We start from the raw sequence: 21,792 nt of genomic DNA, 5'->3' as shown, positions 1-21,792 counted from the left end.
AAACCTAAAAGCAGCAGCCCCAGTCCGTTCTCTTACCTGTAGAGCTGTCTATGTGCTCTGTTGACTCCCCAGCCAAGGTGCTGACAGGCCATAGGATGTCCTCACCAAATATTTCTGAGCTGTGTTCTATAAGGAACTCCACCAACACCGTCACCTGTACACAGAAAACCATCTAATTCAGTCAAAGGGGATGAAAATATATTGAATAGTCTTTCCTGCTGCTGGCCATTGTCTTTGTATGATGAAGGGCAGCCCAGAGAAGGAAGGCCTGACACCACGGATGGAATGATCTGCCCCAGTACCAGAAAAATAAAAGCTATCAGCCACAGCTTAGCACTCCTTAGAGTGTGTGTGGTTGGCACTGCCCACAGTATATACACTGCAGACACCTGAGATGAGGGGCAGCCACTCAGTGGTGCTGTTTTCTTTTGTGTGGCCTTTGCAGTAGCAGTGGGATCTCTGAGGATGAATCTGAGCTGCCCAATGACAGCAGCTGGTAGGTGAGCCCACTCACCTTGTCATTCATCTCCTTCTGCACCTCCAGTGGCAGCGTGCTGCCCGTCCCCGGGCTCAGCATGTTTGGGCCTATGCAGATGGCAAGGTTGTTGGCGTCCATCCTGTTGGTGTCAGCATTCTGGCTGATGCGATGGAGCACAGAGAGCAAGTGCTTGAGCAAGACCAGGTTTGGTCTGGGCAGTTTGTCAGCCACCCTAAGTGAAAACAGACAAAATGAGATGTTAATGCCTGGTGTGGTGGCCGCTACTTCTTTATTTGAGCAAGTCTCAGTCGCACACAGACAGACAATGCTTCCTCCAGAAAACGGAATGCCTGTGCTTTCACTACTTTGCAGAAGTATCATTCAGAAATCCCCAACAGCAGCCGAGCTTGTGGGTAACTGCAAGATCACTGAATTATGAGGTCTTGACTGAGAGGAAACACTACAGTGCCCTGTGTCACTGAGCAGAGGAGGCGGCATCAGAAGATACCACCAGAGGTTTCCCGAGGGTGCATGAAAGGCTGTGGTTGTGTCACACAGCTCACAAAGCCCTTTCTGCCACCTTTCACCTCTGCTCCTTCTGAAGGGCACAGCACAGGGCCAGCCTCACTTGTCCAACCCCGTGGCCATCAGACCTACAGCTCATCAGCACTTGCTACACCATGCAGTGACCACATTCACTGTGATGTGACACTGTCAGCTTCCCCCTCTTCCTGGCTATAAGTGATTCCTAGAGCAACCTCAAATACCTCCAGGAAGTGCTGCTGCTAGAGAAGTGCTTCTCTGTGCTACTTGCCCTACAACCCCCACAGAAACAATTGCAAATGGAGAAACAGGTTTTTAAACGAGACTCAAGCTCCAGAGAAGGCTGGCCACTACCAGCCCCTCCATCACACCAAGACTGGTTGCAGAACTTGATGGTTGCAACACTTACTCTTTCAGTTCTTCAATTTTTTCTTGCTTGCTTGGCTTCTCCAGAGCTAGCATCCACTTGTCATACAGGTCATCTGACAGAAGTTTGGAGGGAATATTTCGGAGAAAGTCCTGCAAAGTCAAGAGACTGGGATGAGACCTTGGACATTAAGGGAGCACAGCTGCTCAGGCTCTCTATGAGGGATGTTGGCTGGAGCTATCGACTCTCAGAGGTGACCATCAGCTCTACAGAGAAGCAGGCTTCAAAGGTGCATACTCTATGTCCTTCCATCGGTGCAATAAGAGGTTATAGCTATTATCTACTTCTTGTTCATCCCTATATCTCAGTATTCCTCACAGAAGAGGATGCTGAGGAAGTGAGTTTCCAGTGAGCATGCAGAAAATCAGCAGCAGAAATGGAGCTGAAAATCCATCACAAAAGGAAAGAGCCAAACTTTCCCATACTTAAAACATTTCCTATGGTTTCACTCTTTTTTTTCTCCTGGAGTCCCACCTAAGCCATTTCTCCACAGTACAGTGTGCCTGTGCAAATGGGCTGTGTTCTCCTACAGCTGAAAGTCAGAGGAATTTACCTTCAAAACCACTGCCAGTAGATGCACAGTTTTGCTTCCCAAATCAACATTCCCGCCTTTGTTTAGATCCTCCTTCAGCTCCTTGCGTGCTTTCTCATTGGCAGCTTTTCTGAATATCCCTTCAGTTGAAGGTCCTTTCATGTACAATATGGTTAGGAGATCCTGCAGGAATAAAAACCAAACAGGCAGGGATAGGAAAAATGTTATTGTGTGTGATGAAAGGTCCTTTAGCAGGTGGACATTTCTTTAGATACAGGAGAAAACAAAATGACTGTAGATACACTCTATACAGACTGGTATCTGGTTCTATCTCCAAGTAGGTTATATTGGTACTAATCTGTTTTTTTCCCAAAACCAAATTATTTTTGTACTCCAATGGAGTCATCTCTGCTTCCTTCGAGAAGGAAACAAGAGGTGGCTCCCAAGCCAGGCTGAATGCCTAGAAAATATTTCTTAGAAGAGAAAAAAGCCTTTGTGTTGGAAAAGCCAAATCAGTGGGAGAGGTGCTGCAAGATCAGTTTATCTAGAAGATAAGTCTTCGTTTATTTATCAGTGGCAGTCCATAGCTGAATGATATTGCAGGGAAATACAGAAGCCCCTGGATGTTTGTGCTGCTGGAAGATTTGTTTATATGACTTCTGTAAAACCACAGACATTTATACTGAGCAACAGATCTACTTCTCCCATTCCTGGTCCACAATGTCTCCACACGAAGTAATTGCTAGTGAAAGTTGCATAGAGTGGACAGAACTTGTAGATCTGATCCATTCTACACCGGGGCTTCTCAGAGTTGTGCATGGAGAGGAAACAACAAAACCACTCATCTCCAGAGTAGTGTAGCACAAGCACTGAGAATCCTGCCTCACTCTGGAAGCCAAAAGTATAGTAAAAATGCCACCAGGATTGCTTACCTGGACTGGCTGGGGCAGAGTGTCGTCTTCCCCACAAATAATTGCCAGAGGTTGGCCAAACAAAGTGATCTTGAGGCCAGGGTCCAGCTGCCCCGGGGAATCCCCGCTGGTGGAGGTGCGTCTCAGAGCAAATGGCCACGATATCACCTTCTTTCTTTTCTTTGTTCCATCTGCTGCCAACAAAAGGAAAATTAAATAGTCAGTTAAAATAAGACAACAGAGTTATGCTTCCCTTCATCGGTGTACAGCATTATGTGACGTGGAATGAAGAGCAGAAGTGTATGTTGAAGCAAAAACTCAAACTAAACGGGTAGAAACTGAAAGACAACCGAGTTGTTGCTAAGGAAACAACTGCCTAAACTTTAGAACTCTGACTATCCCTCTAAGGACACCACCTTTCCTGTTTTCTGAGGTTTTTTTACACTCTAGCCACTATTTCCTCTTAGAGAATGGGAACATACAAGGCATAGAACTAACAGTACGTATCTGACATTTATAGAGATTTTTGATATTTCAGAGGTTTCCGTGATAGCTATCTAAGGTAGATGTGTCACTTGGGCAGCTTACAAGAACAATTTGCACTATGCAGGCTTGTCCATGAAGGAGATACCTCCTCCAGAGGTGAGCATCACTATCGGGCCGCGTTGGCTTCAGGGTCAGAAATCTCTTAGCAAGGGTTAAACGCTATGAGAAAGCCACTTAATGCTATGGAGTTATATAAAATTTGCTTCTGATATGCGTGGAACACAGTGTGACAGGACAGCTTGCTCCAGTTCTGACCCTGTACCGTGCTGGTCTCCTCCCAGTTGTTTGCTCCATGAAAGCAAACAAGTGCAGCTCTGCTGCAGCCGGGTGTGTTTGCCATGGTGTGTAATCAAATGGGTAGCGGTGAGCTGCAGGGCCACACCCCAGTGGAGATACAGGGGAGATGCTGTCAAAGCAACACGCTCACTGATGTTGCCGCCAAGGAACACAATTAAACCTGGCTTTGCAGACCACTGAGTAGGAATGCATGGGCAGGCATCACCACCATCTGCACTGAGCAAAGGGAGGCCGCTGCCTCCTGGGTCATGCTGGGGCTTAGGCTGCACTAAGGGGCATGAGATGAGCAGTTCTACATGAGCACCACATGCATTACATAAGAAGGTAGTTCCTCTGTTTTTAAAACTCACCCGCCGACTGGCAAAGTCCATCCTCAGTGTCAGCTGGGCCCAACAGGGGGCATTTCTTGGCATCAGCCTGCAAGAAGAACACCAGAGTCACAAGAGAACCTTGAGCAACCATGCAGCCATGCAGAAACCCATGAGAAGCCCAGGGAGCTAGCAGGGTGACCAGGCAGCTGCCGAGGGTCCAGCTGTGATGCTGTCTTGCTGCCCAGCAAGAGTGCTGGTGGCAAGGGAATGCGCAGCAACCGCTCCGGGTGCTTCCCAGCCAGTCATACACCCAGCACTGAGTTAGACTGCTGCTGTGACTCCAAGAAGCCACAGCAGGACATGAGCTGTCTGAATGCAGGGAGGGGGAACAGCCGGCCCATCTGCCTCCCCCTGGCACTGGGGATTTCCTCCCAAACTCTCCCAGTAAGAAAGGAGTCTCTGCTCGGGGTGCACAGCAGGGATAGAGGCGTCTTGCCTCAGTGCCCAGCAAGGAGATGGGGAAACACAGCAACTGCTTACCTCTGATGGGCATTCAATCAAACTCTCCATGTTTCCAGCATTTAGTGTCTTTGACTGGGAAAGAAAACAAAGATTGTGTGTGATTAATTTAATGCTACAGTTTAGAAATTGGTGCTTTTCAAAGCCACTCTGCTGACAGAGCTGACAGTGACACTCACGGTATTACAGCTGCTTAGCACTTTCATTAGGAGTTTAATCGCAGGAGCTCTGCACTGTCTGGTTCCTCAGGTCCTTTTGTTTGCCTGTTTGTTGAACAAGGAACAGACAAAAAAAAAAGAGCTTAGTAAAGCTGCACCCTTCTTTCCTTCTTTTCTTTCTGCCCCACAAGCCAGCCAAGCATCTCAGCGTGATCCTGACCAGGACAGCCCAGCTGGGTCAGCCATAAAGCCAACACTTGCTGACAGCTCCCTCCGTAATGCCCACAGTCCTGTGCTCTGTTTCCCCTTTCATTCGCTCAGACAAAAAGCAGCTTTCCATTTTTAATCCATGCAAAAATGAGCAGGCAGTGACAGCGATGTGGGACTGTTGATTTGCAAACACAAAGCTAAGCAAGCCAGTCAGTTCTGCCCACGAATTGTCGCTGCACATCTCTGTACAGCTGTGCCTGGGGCTCCCCAACCGCACCCCAACAACACATGTTCGTCCCCAGGCTTTGCTTACCCAAGGAGCGAGTCCCGCTGGAGCTCCTTCACCTCCTGTGGGCTGCAGAGGACAAGGCAGGCAGCATCGTTCCCCTGCTGCTAATCCTTTGGGCGGGCGCAGGCGACTAAACAGTTCTACCCCACGTGTGCTGCCTTATATAGTGCAGAACAGCAGGTGGAAATTCACAGGCAGGAAGAAGCATCATGGGGCAGGACTGAGATGCTGCGACATTTCTGGCTTCCTCTTTCCTTTTAGAGGAGCTCTGTGTTGGTTGGGTTTTTTGTTTTTTTTTTTTCCCTTAAAGAAGAAGAGAGCAAAAAAAACACCCCAATAAAACCATGTATCTGTTATGCATGGAAAAGATGAGCCACTTGCCAGGTAAAGGATCCATCTCGCATCACTGCTGCAAAGTGGGATCTGCAGAGGGGGCCGTGGCGTGGGCAGTGAAAGGGCAGTGGGCACCGTCTGTTCTTTGGCTCCCAGAGATCAGAGATTGTGCAGTCTAAAGATGCACTGCCAGATCGACTTGCACTAAGAATAACTAAAAGGAGGAGGAGTGAAATAGCCAAAATACAGATAAATGTTTTTGTACATGTTTTTTTACAGAACTAATGAGAGCAGTTTAATGTCTGAAAGCAGAGCAGACACACACTTTGCAGGTGCCAATTAGCTCCTGAGAATCCAAGCATCAAACAGGCTGGAAATGGATTATCTGGCAAAGTTACACTGGGCGCTGAGCTGTTCACTGCTGATGTGAAATTTAAAATGAGCTGACTAGAAAGGAGAACACTCCGATTTCTAAACGCTGCGCTGCTTTAAAAGGAGCAGTGAGGTTAGGTGGCTCAAAAAAGCCATCACTTGTGAAATGCAGGTGCAGGCTCTACATTGACACAGTGAATTAGGATACGGTACTCAGGGCACCAGTCTTGATGGAGGGGGCTGGACCAGAGGACCAAAGGACTGGCAGTATTTCAGCAGTGGATCCAGCAGGAAAGTTGTCTGCCTTGTTAAACTGGTCTCACTAGTGCTTCCCCTGGAGGATGCTCTGCCTCTTGTCTGCAGGGGACAAGGCTGTGTCACAGATGCACATCCACTGCTGAATTCGTCCTTAAAGCTGTTCTTTGCATAAGCACATCAAGTCTGTCCCACGGAGCACTGACCCAGGATGTCACTGTGCGGCAGACAGCTGGTCACAGCTCGGTTCTGCCTGGCAGAAATCCGTGGTACAAAACTCACTTCTGGCCAGACAAACGTGTCTGGAAGGAGAAGACGAAGGCTGCTCGGCTTTTCAGGGGGTGGAGGCGGTGTGGGTGAACTTTCAAGTTCTCCTGAGGTTTTGTAGTTTCAGTGCTTCTGTGGATACACCCTTCTGTAGAAGAGAGATAAAGCTTATATGAATCAAAATCACTTACTCTACAGTCCTGTGCATTTCATGCTGATTTTTCAGTTACCACTGCCACTGATTGTTTGTTAATTAGGAGTCCCATGCGGCTACAGTACATTCACCGTTTCCTTACTACATTCCATGGGCTGATTTAAATTGCTACAAAAATATTGTCATCCTGCATCGTGTTCTCTTGAGAATTTCTTCTCAGGCTCCTTGGCAGCTGCAGCATCCCTGCTGATGGTCCCAGCAGGACTTGTGGTACATGTATGAGTGTGATGAATATGCACCTGAATGTGTCTGCCTGTTAAGCACCTAGGAGGCATAGGGGACCTCCACAGTTCTATTCTGAGTTGCCCTCTCTTCCAGCACTGTACACAGGCATATTTCTAAGCTCAATTTATTTCATGATTAAGGCACAGCGTTTGTTCTGGAAAATGTGTGACTGGTGAAGAAAATGAGAATTTAATGGGTGGTGATCAACTACACTAGAAGCTTAGGTTACAAATAGGACACAGCTGTACACGGGGCATAATGCTCTGAGTTTCCCAGGAGGCGAGCTACAGTAATGAGAGTATATGGACAGCATGTACGGGGCAGCCAGTTGGCACGCACTGCTCTATCTCCATCTAATTAGGTCCCATTTATTAACAGTTTGGGGGATTTGGCCATTGTATTATGTGTGTAGGCCTTCCTGCACATATGGAAAACATTGGTGTGGTTTTTTTTCACTCTCGTTATTTCATTTGTTTTTATAGCTTTCGTATGCTGTGCATCACTAACACTTAATTTGTGCCAGAATGACTTTGAAGCAGCTTATTTCACTGCAAACAAGCATGTCCCATCTGAATAGCAGGCAGACCAGAAAGCTGTGGCTCGGTGCAGTGATTGCATGGCCACCCAGCACAGAGCCTGGCTGTGCTTGGGGAAGGACATTAAAGAGCTCCTATGTGTTGGCTACTGCCAGCACTGTTCCAAAGGCAGCGAGTGCCTCCACACTCCTCTGCCCTTAAGGAATGGGCCATGTGGATATGAGCACCAAAGCTGACCTCCACACTGGGCATTAGCAAGTATCATGATGTGTGATGGAGGGGCTTGCAGGGATTTTGCAGGACTAGCTTCATGTCCAGGCCATGGCTGTCCTGGTTGACTCCCAAGCACTGTGTCCATACAATTTCTGAGGAGGTTTGTATAGCACTTGCTACTGACACATGAATTGAGACATTCCCTTCTTTCTAACTGCAACCAGAGATCAAGCTGAGAGATTTCTTTCCCTACAGATCTTAATCCCAAGGCTGTAGCAATGAAGAGGCAACACCAACTGGGAGAAGGAATCAGGGTCTGATGGTGAACAAAAGAAGAGAGACACAGGCAATCTGCTGCAGCTGGAAAGTGTCTGGTTTTGTTCCCTCTTAGCAAACCACAAATGGGAAAATCCCAGCCACAGCTCACTTTTGTTTGCTTCAACACCACAGAGGCACATTTTACATGATGGCTCTTAGAACTGGGAGTGAGAACAAATCCTGACACTTGCCTTAGTGGTTTTGTCTTACCAGCAAGGAGGCAGCAGAACTGATGAGTGTATGACAGGATGCGCCGGAAGCAGGGACTCCTTGAAGCCCACAAATAATACAGCAGAAAGAGCCAAGTTCTGCATCAATACATCTCAATATGGAAGACAGACTGGATTCCTGTTACTTCACTGGCACAACTGCAGTCTCCAAGGGGAACAGCAGGAGCATTTACCAAAATAAGGAAAGCCAGAGTCAGAACTGTGTTTTCCTGGGGAAAGGAAAGCCTTGTGTGATCTGCCCACATGGACGAAGAACGGAGTGTGTATATTACGGAAAACAGGGCACATTTCTATGTGACCTTCTCAGTGCAGCTCTTGTTTCTTTCCACTTTCCAGGGCGGCTTGCAGATCCTATAGGCACAGTGCAAGGTCTGATCACAGAAAGGAGGCTGGTGTATGCTGTCATGAGATCAGTCCCTGAGCCTTCCAGTGACAGCTCAGAGCTAGTTCCATTAACCCAGCTGATGCTGAAGTCCTGGAATTAGTCTTGTAGGATCTGGACTCACACCAACCCTGTTTTTGGAAAGTAAAACCCACTGTCAGTTTTTCCCAGCCCCACTCGGTTAATTTTTATCCTTAATCAGATCTCAGACTGCAATGTGGGTGCACCACCCTTCTACACACTGGGTAGCTATTGCACAGGAAGGAGTTACAGAACAAAAACAATACCGTGAATACCCAAGGAGTATTCTGTGCCCTTCTCGTGACACCCACTTTCTGTTTGTGCTTGATCTGCAGGATGGTTTGTTTATTCCTTTGTGGGCACTCCCTCCTCCCCCAAGAATATGTTGGCAGTTCTGAAGATTTTTACTACTCATCAGCTGACTGATTCCACTGGGTGCTTCTCAGATGTGGAGGGCTGGTGCACGCAGATTGTTTCTTTCTAAGGCTCTGTGCTGGTGCGCAGCTTGCTGGTGTATCTCAGGAGATGCTTAAGAATCACTCATTCCCTGGGCTCCCTGAGGTGGCCGACACACGGGCCTATGGGAACTTAGGTTGACCTTAGTTCTGACTGAGCAGATCCAGATCTCAATCTCTGTTTACTCACAATAAACAAAACAAAACAAAGAGAACTTGTAATTAGGGCTTAATTCTATTCACTTCAGGATTTCCTGTTGAAAATACTCAAAAAATATCAAAAGTGAACATCTACTTATAAAGTTTTCTTTTGTTATATTCCAGTAGCATTCTCACTTGTTTCTTTATCTCATTGTATCTGATTTGTTAATCAGAAACTGAGCTGGTGCTTTTCTGTCAATTCACTTGTTCTCACAGGAATATTATATTCCCTACCAAAACCAGAGCAGTATGAATCTTGATTTTGCTTTTCAGGATTAATACAAGTGCTTTCCTTGTATATTGTTGTTGACATAAGCTTGTATCTCTCCTGCTTCTGCATCTTGTGTTTCGCTTTGAATTTCAGTATCTAAACCATCTCAAATCTCAAGATGAGAATCGGTGGAAACAAGAGAGTGCATGGATTTCACACTCATTTCCTACTTGCATGTGATTTTCAAGCATAACTCACCTCACTTTCACACAGTGTAATGATCTGCAGGCTGCCAGTGGCATAGGAGCCCATCCATAATAAAACCCCAAAACTTGGCCTGAGTGTAATTCTGGGGTTCATTGTGTATGTGTCATACCGATATAAAAACTAGAGAAGAAAACCAGGCTCAGGAGTGGCAAGACCTCCCAGCTCCAGCATTAGAGTGGGAGGTGCTCCAGGCACGGCAGCTGCCTATTGCCTTGAACATGGCTGTCACTGGATGCACCCAAGAGGGCTAGCCAGAAGTAGTTGGAATTTCCTCTCCAGTTGGCTTCCTGTGGTGATATGACAGAACATCCCCAAACTCCTCATCATAGCGATGCCTCTGCGTGTATGTTGTTTCTATGTTGTACCTACTGCCTAGGTAATAGGCAGAAATGTCAGTAACCAGATCCTCATTGCCTCTAAATGAACCGCGAATGGAAACATTTATGGCCACACACCTGGACTCCATCCTCCAGGCAAATGTAATGTAAGGCAAGGCAAATCTTTCCAAGCGTAACTTTGCTGGCTGGAGTCAAACTCCTCTGAGTACATTTGGCCCCACTCTTGGGAGACCTATTCGCTGTCACGCCCTCTGTCCCTGTGAATGCACATACACTCACAGCAAAATAAAATGTTCTTCACGAAGTTTTGGCAGCCCATCAAAATCAAGATGTTAAATTTGAAGCAAACATCTCCATATTAGCTGGTGATAAATTCAAGGCAAACATCTCCATATTAGCTGATGCCTGCCATATTGTTGCTAGTAGCAACGGCCGCCGTGTTGCTGTTTTTTATAAACACTCTACTTTTGCATCACTATCCTGTTTTTGAAGCAGGGATACCTTATGAGGATCTCTCAAAGCAAATGCTCATCTGGCATGGGCTCTGACTGCCACCACAGGGCACCAAAAGGCCTCTGGGCAAAGGGGACTGTATCTCTCCTGCAGAAGGGACGTGGGGATGATGAAGTGCACCAAACTTCAGACAGGGCCAGCTGGCCTCAGGCAATAGCATTCACCAACAGAACCATGTGAAAGCAGGGAAAACAGATCCCAGCCTCTGCATCTGCAAAAGCACCATCAGTCACTGCACAGAGAGGGCAGCAAGGAGAACGTAGCGAAGGTAATTGTGTGCTGCACTGTCCATTTGCCAGCTCAGTGGTGGCTGAGATTTAAATGGAAGATTTTTTTTCTCCCTTCTCAATTCCTTTTAAAGGTTTGTTTGAGCTTTACCTTTTCACCCATTTAGTAGATTAATATGTTTGAGATTTTTCACTCTCTGAAAACAATCACTATGTGTGGTCTTACAGTCATCAACTCCCTTATTTAGTAATAGCAAGAAAGTTTGTAAGCAGAAGATACATCTTTTACCAGGCCAACTGATAAAGGTGCAAAACTCTTCCCCAGGTGTGAAAAGAAGTGCCTACCTATCTTTGATCTAAAGAGAAGCTGCAAAGAAATGCACTGAATTTTACCAGATATATTATTCATTTACATGGTTACTTGTAGGTGTCCCAGAAGTACTTGAAGAATAACTCTTCCAAAGGGAAACTGAATCTTCATATTCATAGGCATCATCAAATATACAGATGCTATGCCAAAAGGTGCATGATACAGCTACTGCCTCAGTGTTTCTCTATGCCAAACACCATACTGCTATAACATTGTGCAGGAGCGTGAGCTGATCCTGTCCTTGAGTAACTTCATCAAATAATATTCAGAAAGTAAAAATGAGCACTTCATATTCTGTAAGTCATGCCAAAGCCAAAATGGTGTTACATCTGTAAGGTGGTCCTCCACTTGGTAGGTAATGAGTGCTATTTTTAGGGCTGTATACTTAGATCTCCCGCATGCAGCTTTCAAACATGACACCCTGAAATTATGATAGCTCTAACTTAGTCATCTCCAATGTTACACTCAGCTAAAACATTTGCTAAACTCAGGCACTGAAATGCTACATCTTGCTGCAATTGACTCCTGCCTGTTATTTTAAGAGAGCCAGATGTGGTAGGAGTTTGGCAGGCCTGTGTTATGTCCAATAGATGTCTCTCCTCCCTGCAACACTTCTGTTTACTTCCAGAACAACACATTCCCAGAGTTTTCTTTGTATGACAGCGCGCTGCAATGTAAACCTGTCACAGCTATCAAGTTATCATGAATAAGCAATACAGGCAATATTTCTGTATTGATTTGAAGAAAAATCCTAAGGAATGTCAATGTCTCAAGCGAGGAACAAGTAGTTACCATGACATTTAAACAGTTTACTTACGAAACAGAGTTCAGTAATATCCCTATTACAAATTTTTCAGGCTAGCTAAAAATTTCTATTGCATTCTGTGGTGAAAATTAGTACGTACAGAAGAGCTTAGTAAAGAGCTTGGCAGTTGCTTTCTCTTCTGTTTCCTGCTTGCCACATGACAAAGAGGAGACCTTAATGTTAACCGCATTAGGAAATCTTTGACAAATTGAAGCATTTTGAGCGTGAGGACAGTGTGTTACTTCCACATGTTACTTCCTGGGCATTAACTATGTCCCTCAAGGTCTTTGCAGTTCTACTTACAGCACTGAGATGTGGTGTGAAACCTTCTATCCAAACTAAATGGTCACTTAATTTAAGCATGCACCTTACTGTCATAAGGAAATATGACAGTGGCACAATGAAATAACCACTCAGTACAGTAAATGACATAACCATTCTGTCTAGATCCTGTAGATAACTCTTTTTACCTGAGCTTTGTTGTGGGACCTGATATGGGGACACCTGCATAGTCACAGCAGAAGCAATGCTTTTAAATATTAGGAGGGTGGGTACATTGGTATCACAAGTCATCTGCACACTACTTCCTTCAAAGATTGGTTGTGAAGGGCCCCATGACTGCAATCATGGCCACCTCAGTATACTTTAAGCTCCTAAGGATGCTCAGCAGCGGGAAGGGTCTAATTTTCAGTGTGGCTGAGAAGCCCAATTGGCAGTGCCTCAGAAACGCTCAGCCCACAGCTACACCCTCTCAGACATAGCGTCTAACTTCTCACACTCAATATTCTTCATTCTCCGATTTTTAGTTTCCTACATCAAAATTTTATCTAACCAAACAAAGCCGTTACCAGATTTGGCTCGGTTTAGTCCTTTGTATATTTTCAATCATGGACTCCTAGTTTCACAGACAAGGCTTATGTGAACTCACTTTTTTTTCCCAGGTTTTGTATACTCCTCTAACATTTCCAGTAAGTTTTAGCCTGGATGTCTAATCATGACCAGTCTACCTCCATCAAAACAGTGTCACTTTTTATCTGGGATGCACAGAGAATAAGGTTGCAGGAATCAGGACCTTTTCATTTCTAGCTTTGTGAGTACACAAACAGCAGCACAAACTGCTGTGAGGGAAGGCATTTTGGGCGGGAAAATTCATTCTGCAAAGCTTCCACATGTATAAAACTTGTGGTATCTTACAGATCCAGAAAGAGAGAACCAAGCAAAAATGTGTTTTGGGGAACTAACACTAAGATCTGCTAAGCAGTGATAAAGAGCCTGTGTCTGCTGGACCAGTTGGGGTGTGTTTAATGGAGAAATCGCTGTTTTATCCTTCTCACTAACACATTTTTCTGTTCCTCTACTGTAATCGTTAACAAATAAAAATCAGTGGGATTGAGGCCTATGTATCACTTTAGAAGCTGAAATTCCCCTCTTCCATTTTCAACAAACTGGGGTACCTGCAAGGTAATCCCACCTTATACCCCCCAGATAACTTTTATTAAACACTGAGAGTAGAATACAATAACTCATGTGATAAGAACAATCATCCCTTTGGTCAAGAACTGATTTTCACTTTGCTCACCTTTCAGAATTTTGGCTGGGATTTGGACAGATGAACATGATTTTGAATAAACTAAGTAAAAAGATGCCCATCGTTTCCAGTTTAGTTTCTAGATGCTGAACAATATTGTACCAATTGAAACAACTTTCATCAACTTGAAAGTAATGTCCTACATTCTTACGCTGAGGTAATTCTCTAAAACGGAAACGACAGTCAGACATTTTTTTTCTCTCTTCCTTCTCTTTTTAATTCTTCTTTATTACTGCTTAGCAGATCTTAGTGTTAGTTCCTCAAAACACATTTTTTTTGCTTGGTTTTCTCTTTCTCAAGCCGTAAGATACCACAAGTTATGTACATGTGGAAGCTTTGCAGGATGAATTTTCCCGCCCAAAATGCCTTCCCTCACAGTGCTGTGTGCTGCTGTTTGTGTAGGTAGAACTGAGAAGGTCCTGACTCCTGCAGTCTTGTTCTCTGTGCATCCCAGACAAAAAAGTGACACTGTCTTGATGTGGGTAATGCTCAAAATAAACTTTAAGCAGAGATGGGTGACAATGAAGAAATGGGGGAAAATTCCCAAAATTTGGTGTTAGATAGCACTGTTATGAGAGTACACCAATGAAAGCCATCTGTCTTCAAATATTCTATCGTTTTTAGTAAAAAAATCTGATCTCAAAATGGGGAATTTTCATTAGAAACTACTGACTTTCGCAGTGACTCATGAAGAGGGGTTCTCCTTTGTGCAGTCAAGGTACCACCCAAATGTCCATTCCTTAGAAGAAAAGAGGGGATGGGAACAGTATCTCCCATTTGTGTGATTTTACAGTGTGAGCTGTAACTCTTCATTCTGCTTTTCTATACTGGCTGAGGTAAAACTAATCTGTGCTTGACCAGTGCTTTTCAGCTGTGATCCCTCTTATTTTCAGTAGGACATGAAAAATTCTTCAAATTCCTTATACAGAAAAAAGATAGTGAAAGCAAAACCTAGATAACATCTGACAATTACCTGGATGGATTTAATGGAAAGATGCTTGCCTGGAATGCCAAGTCTGGGGACACAGAAAGAAAACAGACAAAGAGCAGTGTTCAAGCTTTGACTTGAGTAGTCACAGAAATGTTAGGTAGGAGTGCTGCGAAGTTGGGATGCACAGACAAGATGCTTCAAATGGTGCTTGAATCAAGTTTTAGCCAATGACTCACCTTCAAAAAAGTCAGTGTGATTTAAAGATCTACTACTAACCAAGATCCCGTGAATGAAGAGATTTGACTGTGTCCCCAGTGGGACTCCGCTCTGAATCAATTCTCCCTTAGAATAAGTTATGGGGCCACAATTAGATATTTCCTGTGGTGTAGTTTCCTTTAGCAGAAATGCACTGGATCACTGAGATCTTTGTTATGTCTCTATCATGGTACCATGCTCTATTCACCATGTTAATAAGCCTGAGCATAGACAGAAGCCATTCCTTCTCCACAAACCTGGTGCATTAGAGGTGGTATGTGTGATCACAGGAAAATGAGGAAGGTACAATTTTCTTTAATAAGCAGTGCTACAATACAAAGAACAAAATAGAAATCCTCCTAAAACCTCATCGGAATTCAGGATGTGTTTGGATCTGCTCTAAAATATATAACAGTTAAAAAGTATAGAGAAAATACGAACTGATTATCTGATTGCATGTCACAGTTAATTCTTAATATGGACTCCCCACCCATTGGTGGTCCCCACCACATTTTTACTGGCTGATTTGATTCCCATTCACCAGCTGTTCCATGGGAGGGTGAGTGTACACTCACACTTCTCTGAGCATGTCAATGAATAGACTTCAACTTCAGAGAAGCAAAGTTTGGTTGCATTGGAAATAGTCCGTTAGCCTGTCCAAGTAACAGTGTATAACCTTTTAAGGCCAAGCTCATATCAGTACTAATCCAGCAAATCTGTAGCCATATGCCGAGAATGTGACAGCTGTCAAACAGCTGTAACAGAGCAGAAAGGAGAGAGATGTCCAGTTAACTGAAGAGCTTCCACCTGTAGTGTTGCACACAGTGGCCCTGGGTCCGTGTGATGGGGAAGCAGCAGCTGACAGAAGTGCTTGGTGAGGAGCTGGCTGACTTCTCAGATGCAAATACTCATCCTTATTTTTGAGATAGAGCATTAGTGCAAGCCACCATGACTTGTTTTGACATGACCCTTGCAATAATAAGGGGTTCAAGTGCCTTGGCTGGTGCATAGTGGTAGGGCTTGTGACAAGCCCCTTTCCAACCTTGTGATTCTACGATTCTGATTCTAAAGGCATTTGGGTGATATATTCAGGTAGACAAGTATGCCAAATAATTATTAGTAGAGAAAAATAATTCTTTTTCTCTTGTTTTAGGGCTCTTTTCTTCCAAACAGTGAGTTTTCTCTTACTTTATTGTGAGTGCTGTCCGTTTATGGCCATTGTCTTGAAACTGGCTTGGGCTGGGTCACCACTTTTCTTTCAGATCTACTAACATCATTAATTCTCCTTGTCAGTGGTTTGGGAGCCCCAGCTTACAAACACAGACTTACAAACAACAAAACCTGAAGTAAAAGGATGCCTATGTATGCCAAAGAAAGCAACACAGATGTATTTTCTTCTATAAAGATCTGGGAAATTACTTTGAAAGAAAGTGTTTTTGATTGCCATGTCAAACTGGGAAGTGATCGCTTTATAACTGCATGGGCGAACTTATATTAGCTACCCTATGTCCATGCACTCTGCTAAAGTCTTCAACTATATGACTGCACAGCTCTTTTTTCATAAAATCTCTGTTATATTTTGCATTTGAAATGAGCGCACAGGGAGTGGGCTTAAGATAAACACAAATACTATTCTTATCTTTCATAGTTCAGGACTTTTGCATACATCTCATTGCTCCCTATATGATGTTTTCTAACACATTTTCAGCCCCACATTGAGATACACAGATATCACAATTTGCTGCTATTGGGTTTTCCCTCCATATTGCTCAATTTCTCATATCTTCAGACCTTCCCCCCTGACTCTTTTTCCTGGAAATTGATTCCCGTCTCTAGACATTGTTTCCTGGAATATGTTTTGCAAGAAGGGCTTGTCACTTCTGCACTTTGTTGGAGATGTTTTTCTTAGGGGATTAATGTAGTTAAAGCCCATTAACAGGCATCACCGAGAATGATGTTGCAATTAAAAATCCACCCACTGAATTTAACTTTCATTTTACTAGTTTCCAGTGAAAAACAGGAAATTGGCCCAGTAGTGATAGTTCTGTGTCTGGCATTAAGTTTCTGCCTAGCCTGGTTTAGCCACTGTCTCTTGTTGGAGTGTGGCTCTTTAATCTGCCCTTTCACCTTCTTGGGAAGTAAGTTGCAAGACTGGAGTTTTGTCTGACCTGAACAGAATTTTCTTCTGAAAAATTTTAAGACTCTGAAACTGCAAGGCTGGTATCAGCATTTGACATGGCAGCATCGAGCCATATCCTGTGCCATGAGGATTCTGACAGTGGAAACATTTTTGTCATCGGACCAGAGCTAAATCATCATCCAGGCTCAGTTCTGACAGCCACAGTTACATTCCTAGAGAACAGCTCAGCTTGCTGCTGAGTGAAGGCCTGAGGTGCTCCTAAAGAACATTCTTATCTCTCCAGCCACAGTGTGCCACAGACAGGAGAAACCTCAACCCCTGCAGGTGCTCTGAAGCAAATGGAGAACAGAGTTGGAAGGGTCATCTCCCTGATTATATAGAAAGGGAGGCTGGAGACCAGGACCAGGGTCACATCCTGGTGGTACCCAAATTACCTGCCCAGAGAGGTGCTCTCCATTGCTCTTAGATCTTTCTGACAAAAGGATGCTCTTTCCACCAGGAACATGCAGGCAGCACTGGACAAAGAAGACAGAGTGGAAGACAGGCAGCGTATCTGTCCTCCTTTAGCATATTAAGAGCAGTGAATCATAAAATGACTAAAAGCTTGTCTGACACGAAAGTGCATGAAGCCAAAAGTGTTCATAATAGTCTCTTTCAATTCTGAATCTCTCCATCTTATATAATTCCCATTTTCTGATGAGTCCTATCACACTCTCGAGATGTTATGGGCTGTCTAGATGTTATGCAGGGTGTCCAGCTCTTACAGCGTGTCCATAAGGTATGGATTGCTAAGAGGAATGGTGCTGATTGGTGTTAAGACAGCTTCTTAGGACATATATTGCTTCTAATTGAAAGCAAATAAATTCATGTTTTCCCTCTGACCAAAAGTAACCACTTCCTACATTCCACGTGGAGTACACAGCAAATGCACCCTTGCACATTGAATCATAGAATGGTTTGGGTTGGAAGAGATCTCAAGGATCATCAAGGTCCAATTCCCCTGCCACAGGCAGGGCCACCAACCTCCATATCTTATACTAGACCAGTATTACTAGACTATTATTACTAGTACTACTAGACCACATCTGTCCTTACTGCAGCAGCTTACACATGCACATCTCTTTGCCTAGCTCACCTGCAAACCTTATTGTTGTGATGCTGCTCACTTGCTGAATGAGTTGTTTACAAAGCAGAGATCATTTGAAAATAATGTGTTCACTAAAAACAAAGTGGTGCTTCTGCTTTCACTTCCCATATTCTGACACAAGGCTGAGATAGCCCAGATAGAATGGCAGATGAATGTTATGCTGTATGACCGTGCACAGTTTTGTGAAATATCACCAAAATATCACCAAAATTCACCATAAAGTGGCCATAAAGAAGCTGATGGGTCAGACAAAGATAGCTGGAACATATTATCTAACTTTCTTGATGCACACAACCCACAACTTACTAAGACCCAGCACGGTCTTCAGGAAGAAAGTGATATCACATCTGCAGAGGGGAACAGCAGGGACTCACATCTAGGTTGCCTTCTTAGGTTGCTCTTCCTAGGACAATCATCTATTGAAGGGTGACTTGGTTGGAGCAGAGCCTTGGGAATGGAAGCCCAGCGTCTGAGGTGGTGGAAATCAGCAACAATCAGTGCAGTGAAGACAGACTGGCTGGCCCTCCTGTGATTTTTGACCTATGACATGTCTTTGTTTTTTTTTTTCCCTCCAGCCTGCAATTTCACAGAAGCATAAGATTTCCATACTTCCATTTTTGGACATGATGATTACTATCAATGTTGTGCATGGCAAAACTGTTTGCTGAAGGAACATACAGTGAACTCCTATTCCTCAAAGTGCATTTCAAACACAAACATAAAATAATAGCTTTTACCCAAAGAGAATAAAACAGAAGTCTGAGACTGTGTGTGGACATGTACACTCTCTGCCTTGTCACAATGAGGTGACGTTAGGACCCAATGAGACCCTGCACGTCTCACACATATTGGGTATTTCCTCTGTTTAAACTGATACATCTACATCCAAGTTAGTAATCTATACTTTCTCTATTGTCCAGGAAAAAAAAAGCAAATCATGACTCCTAAGATAGGAACCTATGGCAAGTCAGAGGGTTTCTGCATCCAGAACTGTACATACCATTTCATCTGACCTTGAGAATGCACTGTTGCTTTACAAAGGCCACAGCCAGGAAAGTCCCACATTGGGCTTGCAGGCTGCAAAGCAGTGCACATCAAGTGGCCTGGCAGAAGGCATAGAAACACTAATCCCAGCAGATGGGTGCGGCATCCAATGCTCAACTCTCCTAAGGTCCCTGGGCAACCTGATCTAGTAAATGTGTATGTTTGGTGGCCCTGCCAGGCAGGGGGGTTGGAACTACATGATCCTTGAGGTCCCTTCCAACCTGGGTCATTGTGTGATTCTGTGATTCTGTCATTTCTGCATTTCCTCTGGGGCTCTGTGGGATCCTTGTGTTCTTCAGCACAAGGTCACTGTTGACTAACATCAACTCCTGCTGCTGCCCACTTGGATGAGATGGACTGTGCTCCCTCCAACACTGAAGCAAGATCTCTCATCTGTACCCTTTACTACTTACCTTTTGTCCCCATATCCCACCTGAGAGCAATCCCAGCTGGGAACCCCTGGGGAATGGTCCAGCAGCTGCAAGCAGATGGTGACCCATTCAGCCCTGACTTCTGTGACAGCTGTAAGAAATGTTTCTCTCTGGGCAATGTGTTTGTGTCAAGTGTAATCCCCAAGGGTGGCAGTGGCTGCCTTAGCCTCCAGTCATACTACTGAGTTGTCCCTTGCATTGCCCAGGGTATGGTGTGTGGCCCAGGTAGCCATTAGTTTTATGCTTCCAGTTCGACCAAGCAGAAGGCAAAAAGGCAAAAAAGAATGAGAGTAGAGGCAGATCTCCAGTTGAAGTTGTGTGCCAGGACGAATCTTCCCCGAAGGCTAACAGGGGTGTCAGTGAGGGGACTTTCCAGCCCACCATGCATTCAGAAAGCAAGTGCTGGTGACATTTATTCACACCCACCTCCTGAGACAAACAGGCAGGTTCTGAAGCATTATACTTTTCGTTTGCCTGCTGGGAGTCTGCAAAAGGAAGAAGTGCTTCCTTATGCTGAACTAAGTCAGCAAGCAGGGAAAAATGAGACCTTTCAATATCACCAGGTAAAACCACTTCTAGGTTTCTAACAGTCTAAGCCAGAGTATAAAAAGAGTTTACACACTGTGCACCTTTGCCTCTCCCTTTAGCCCTACGTAGTTTGAAAAATAAATAGTTTGAAAATAGTGTTACAAAATGGGGAAGATAACCTGTCCCAACAGCCATGGCAGCAAATTTGCTGAGTAATGTGACTGAAAAGCACATCAGAGAGATTTTCTCTGTAACGCTGGCTCATGTGACTGGGAGCATCATATGATCCACAGCAGCCGGTTGGCATCTTGCCTCAGTACCTGCTGGCTTATTGTGCAAGCATGAGAGTTTGCTACAACTCAGCTGATTTCTTTTAAATGAGCTCTTCAGTTGGTCACCAGTAGAACATCTCAGCCTGGCTTGTGCTATTCCTTTGAAAGCAACTTTGTGACTTTTGCAGTTTGAGCAACTTGCTGAATTTCTGCCCATCCCCCTGACCAGAATTCTCCATTTTCTTGTTCATATTAGACATCATATGTCATCCTCTCTGCAGCCAAAGTTCCAATGGAGCAGAGACTAGCATACACTAGCTCTGATACACCGAGCATGGTTTCCATTCATCATTCCGTGCCTATGGAGCACTTCCTTCTTTCCTGCCATGTTCTTGAGGCATCCAGTATTAGCTCCAAGAGAAATTAGATGTGTTTTCATACAAGAAAACCTGAATACGAGGGAGGATGGCTTAAAATGGAGCCATTTGAGTATTATTACCTTTGTCTCCCATGAAAAATCCTTGCACAAAGTAGTTAAATATACAAACATTCATATACGCAGATTTGGCTGCGTTTGTGTCTCGCCATAATTCCATGATTTTTACTTGGAAAAAAATACAGACACCCAGGGCAGATTTGCATTCTGCACCTATAATTCACACCCATAGCTGTTCTGAGTCCCACAGAGCCCATTTAAGAACACTACCCTGGCCTTTCTCCATGCTGATTATACTGAAGTGTTTATGGAGCTAAGCTGTGTTCAAACTACCTGAAGTCTTCTGCAGTGTGGGCTGATTCTGAGAGTTTGTGGTTCTCTGTACAGCCAAGCACAGTTCTATTATATTATATATAAGCCTAAACACTACTTAACAATGGGGAAGCCCAGAAGTCTGGATGGCAGAAGCATGCGACAGGAATGCATGCCTTGTGAATGGGGCTGGCACTTGTTTTAGCTCTGGAGGTCTTAGGAGCTTTCTTCTACTTCCTGATTTTAGAAACAATTCGGGGATCATCCTTTCTTATGCTATTCTGGAACTTCTGCTTGTAGTTACAATTGAAACTAAGATTTCAGAAGGCGTGTGGTGGTGGGAAGTCCCCGCAGGTGACCACAGCAAACCTCCATATCCACATATTCACCAGCTAATGGAAGGCTTGAACACAGGTGATTTTTTAATTTGAGCCATCTCGCAATTGTACTTATAAAATGTAGGACTGTGTGAGATAGAAGATTGTGTCGGACTGGGGAGCTACCAAACCCAGTGTTGTGGCTTAACCCAGCAGGTGGCTCAAGCCACCTGTACATTAATATGGTTTATTCTTGACAAAAGAAGTATAGGAGAAGGTTGATTTAGGTTCTTATTTCATTTGGAAACTGTTTGACTAAAAAAAGAAAGGGCTGTAATACTGGTAAGCACTTCAATCTACAGTACATCAGCTTCTGTCCCTGTGGAAAAAATAGAACAGCATTCAAAGGATAGTTTT

At 44.4% G+C, this 21,792-nt stretch overlaps 1 protein-coding gene across 2 annotated transcripts in view; it reads right to left on the bottom strand.

Annotated features, from left to right (window-relative positions):
• The window catches only part of TAGAP (T cell activation RhoGTPase activating protein), a 56,618-nt gene that overhangs the window by 2,325 nt on the left and 32,501 nt on the right, over nucleotides 1–21,792 (bottom strand). Inside the window, exons 2-10 of one of the 2 annotated variants that reach the window (XM_015858329.2) lie at nucleotides 5,246–6,596; nucleotides 4,744–4,827; nucleotides 4,586–4,639; nucleotides 4,085–4,151; nucleotides 2,913–3,085; nucleotides 2,002–2,163; nucleotides 1,431–1,540; nucleotides 515–710; nucleotides 37–154 (exon numbers count right to left, since the gene is read on the bottom strand). In XM_015858329.2, the coding sequence (XP_015713815.1) occupies nucleotides 37–154; nucleotides 515–710; nucleotides 1,431–1,540; nucleotides 2,002–2,163; nucleotides 2,913–3,085; nucleotides 4,085–4,151; nucleotides 4,586–4,639; nucleotides 4,744–4,770 (907 nt within the window). In that variant the 5' untranslated portion in view covers nucleotides 4,771–4,827; nucleotides 5,246–6,596. The remainder of the gene's footprint in view (nucleotides 1–36; nucleotides 155–514; nucleotides 711–1,430; nucleotides 1,541–2,001; nucleotides 2,164–2,912; nucleotides 3,086–4,084; nucleotides 4,152–4,585; nucleotides 4,640–4,743; nucleotides 4,828–5,245; nucleotides 6,597–21,792) is intronic. The other variant, XM_015858331.2, reaches the window with a different exon arrangement.

The sequence above is a fragment of the Coturnix japonica genome, chromosome 3, assembly GCF_001577835.2.
Source record: "Coturnix japonica isolate 7356 chromosome 3, Coturnix japonica 2.1, whole genome shotgun sequence".
In the NCBI taxonomy this organism is placed as follows: domain Eukaryota; kingdom Metazoa; phylum Chordata; class Aves; order Galliformes; family Phasianidae; genus Coturnix; species Coturnix japonica.
This window is presented reverse-complemented; position numbering and strand designations above follow the sequence as displayed.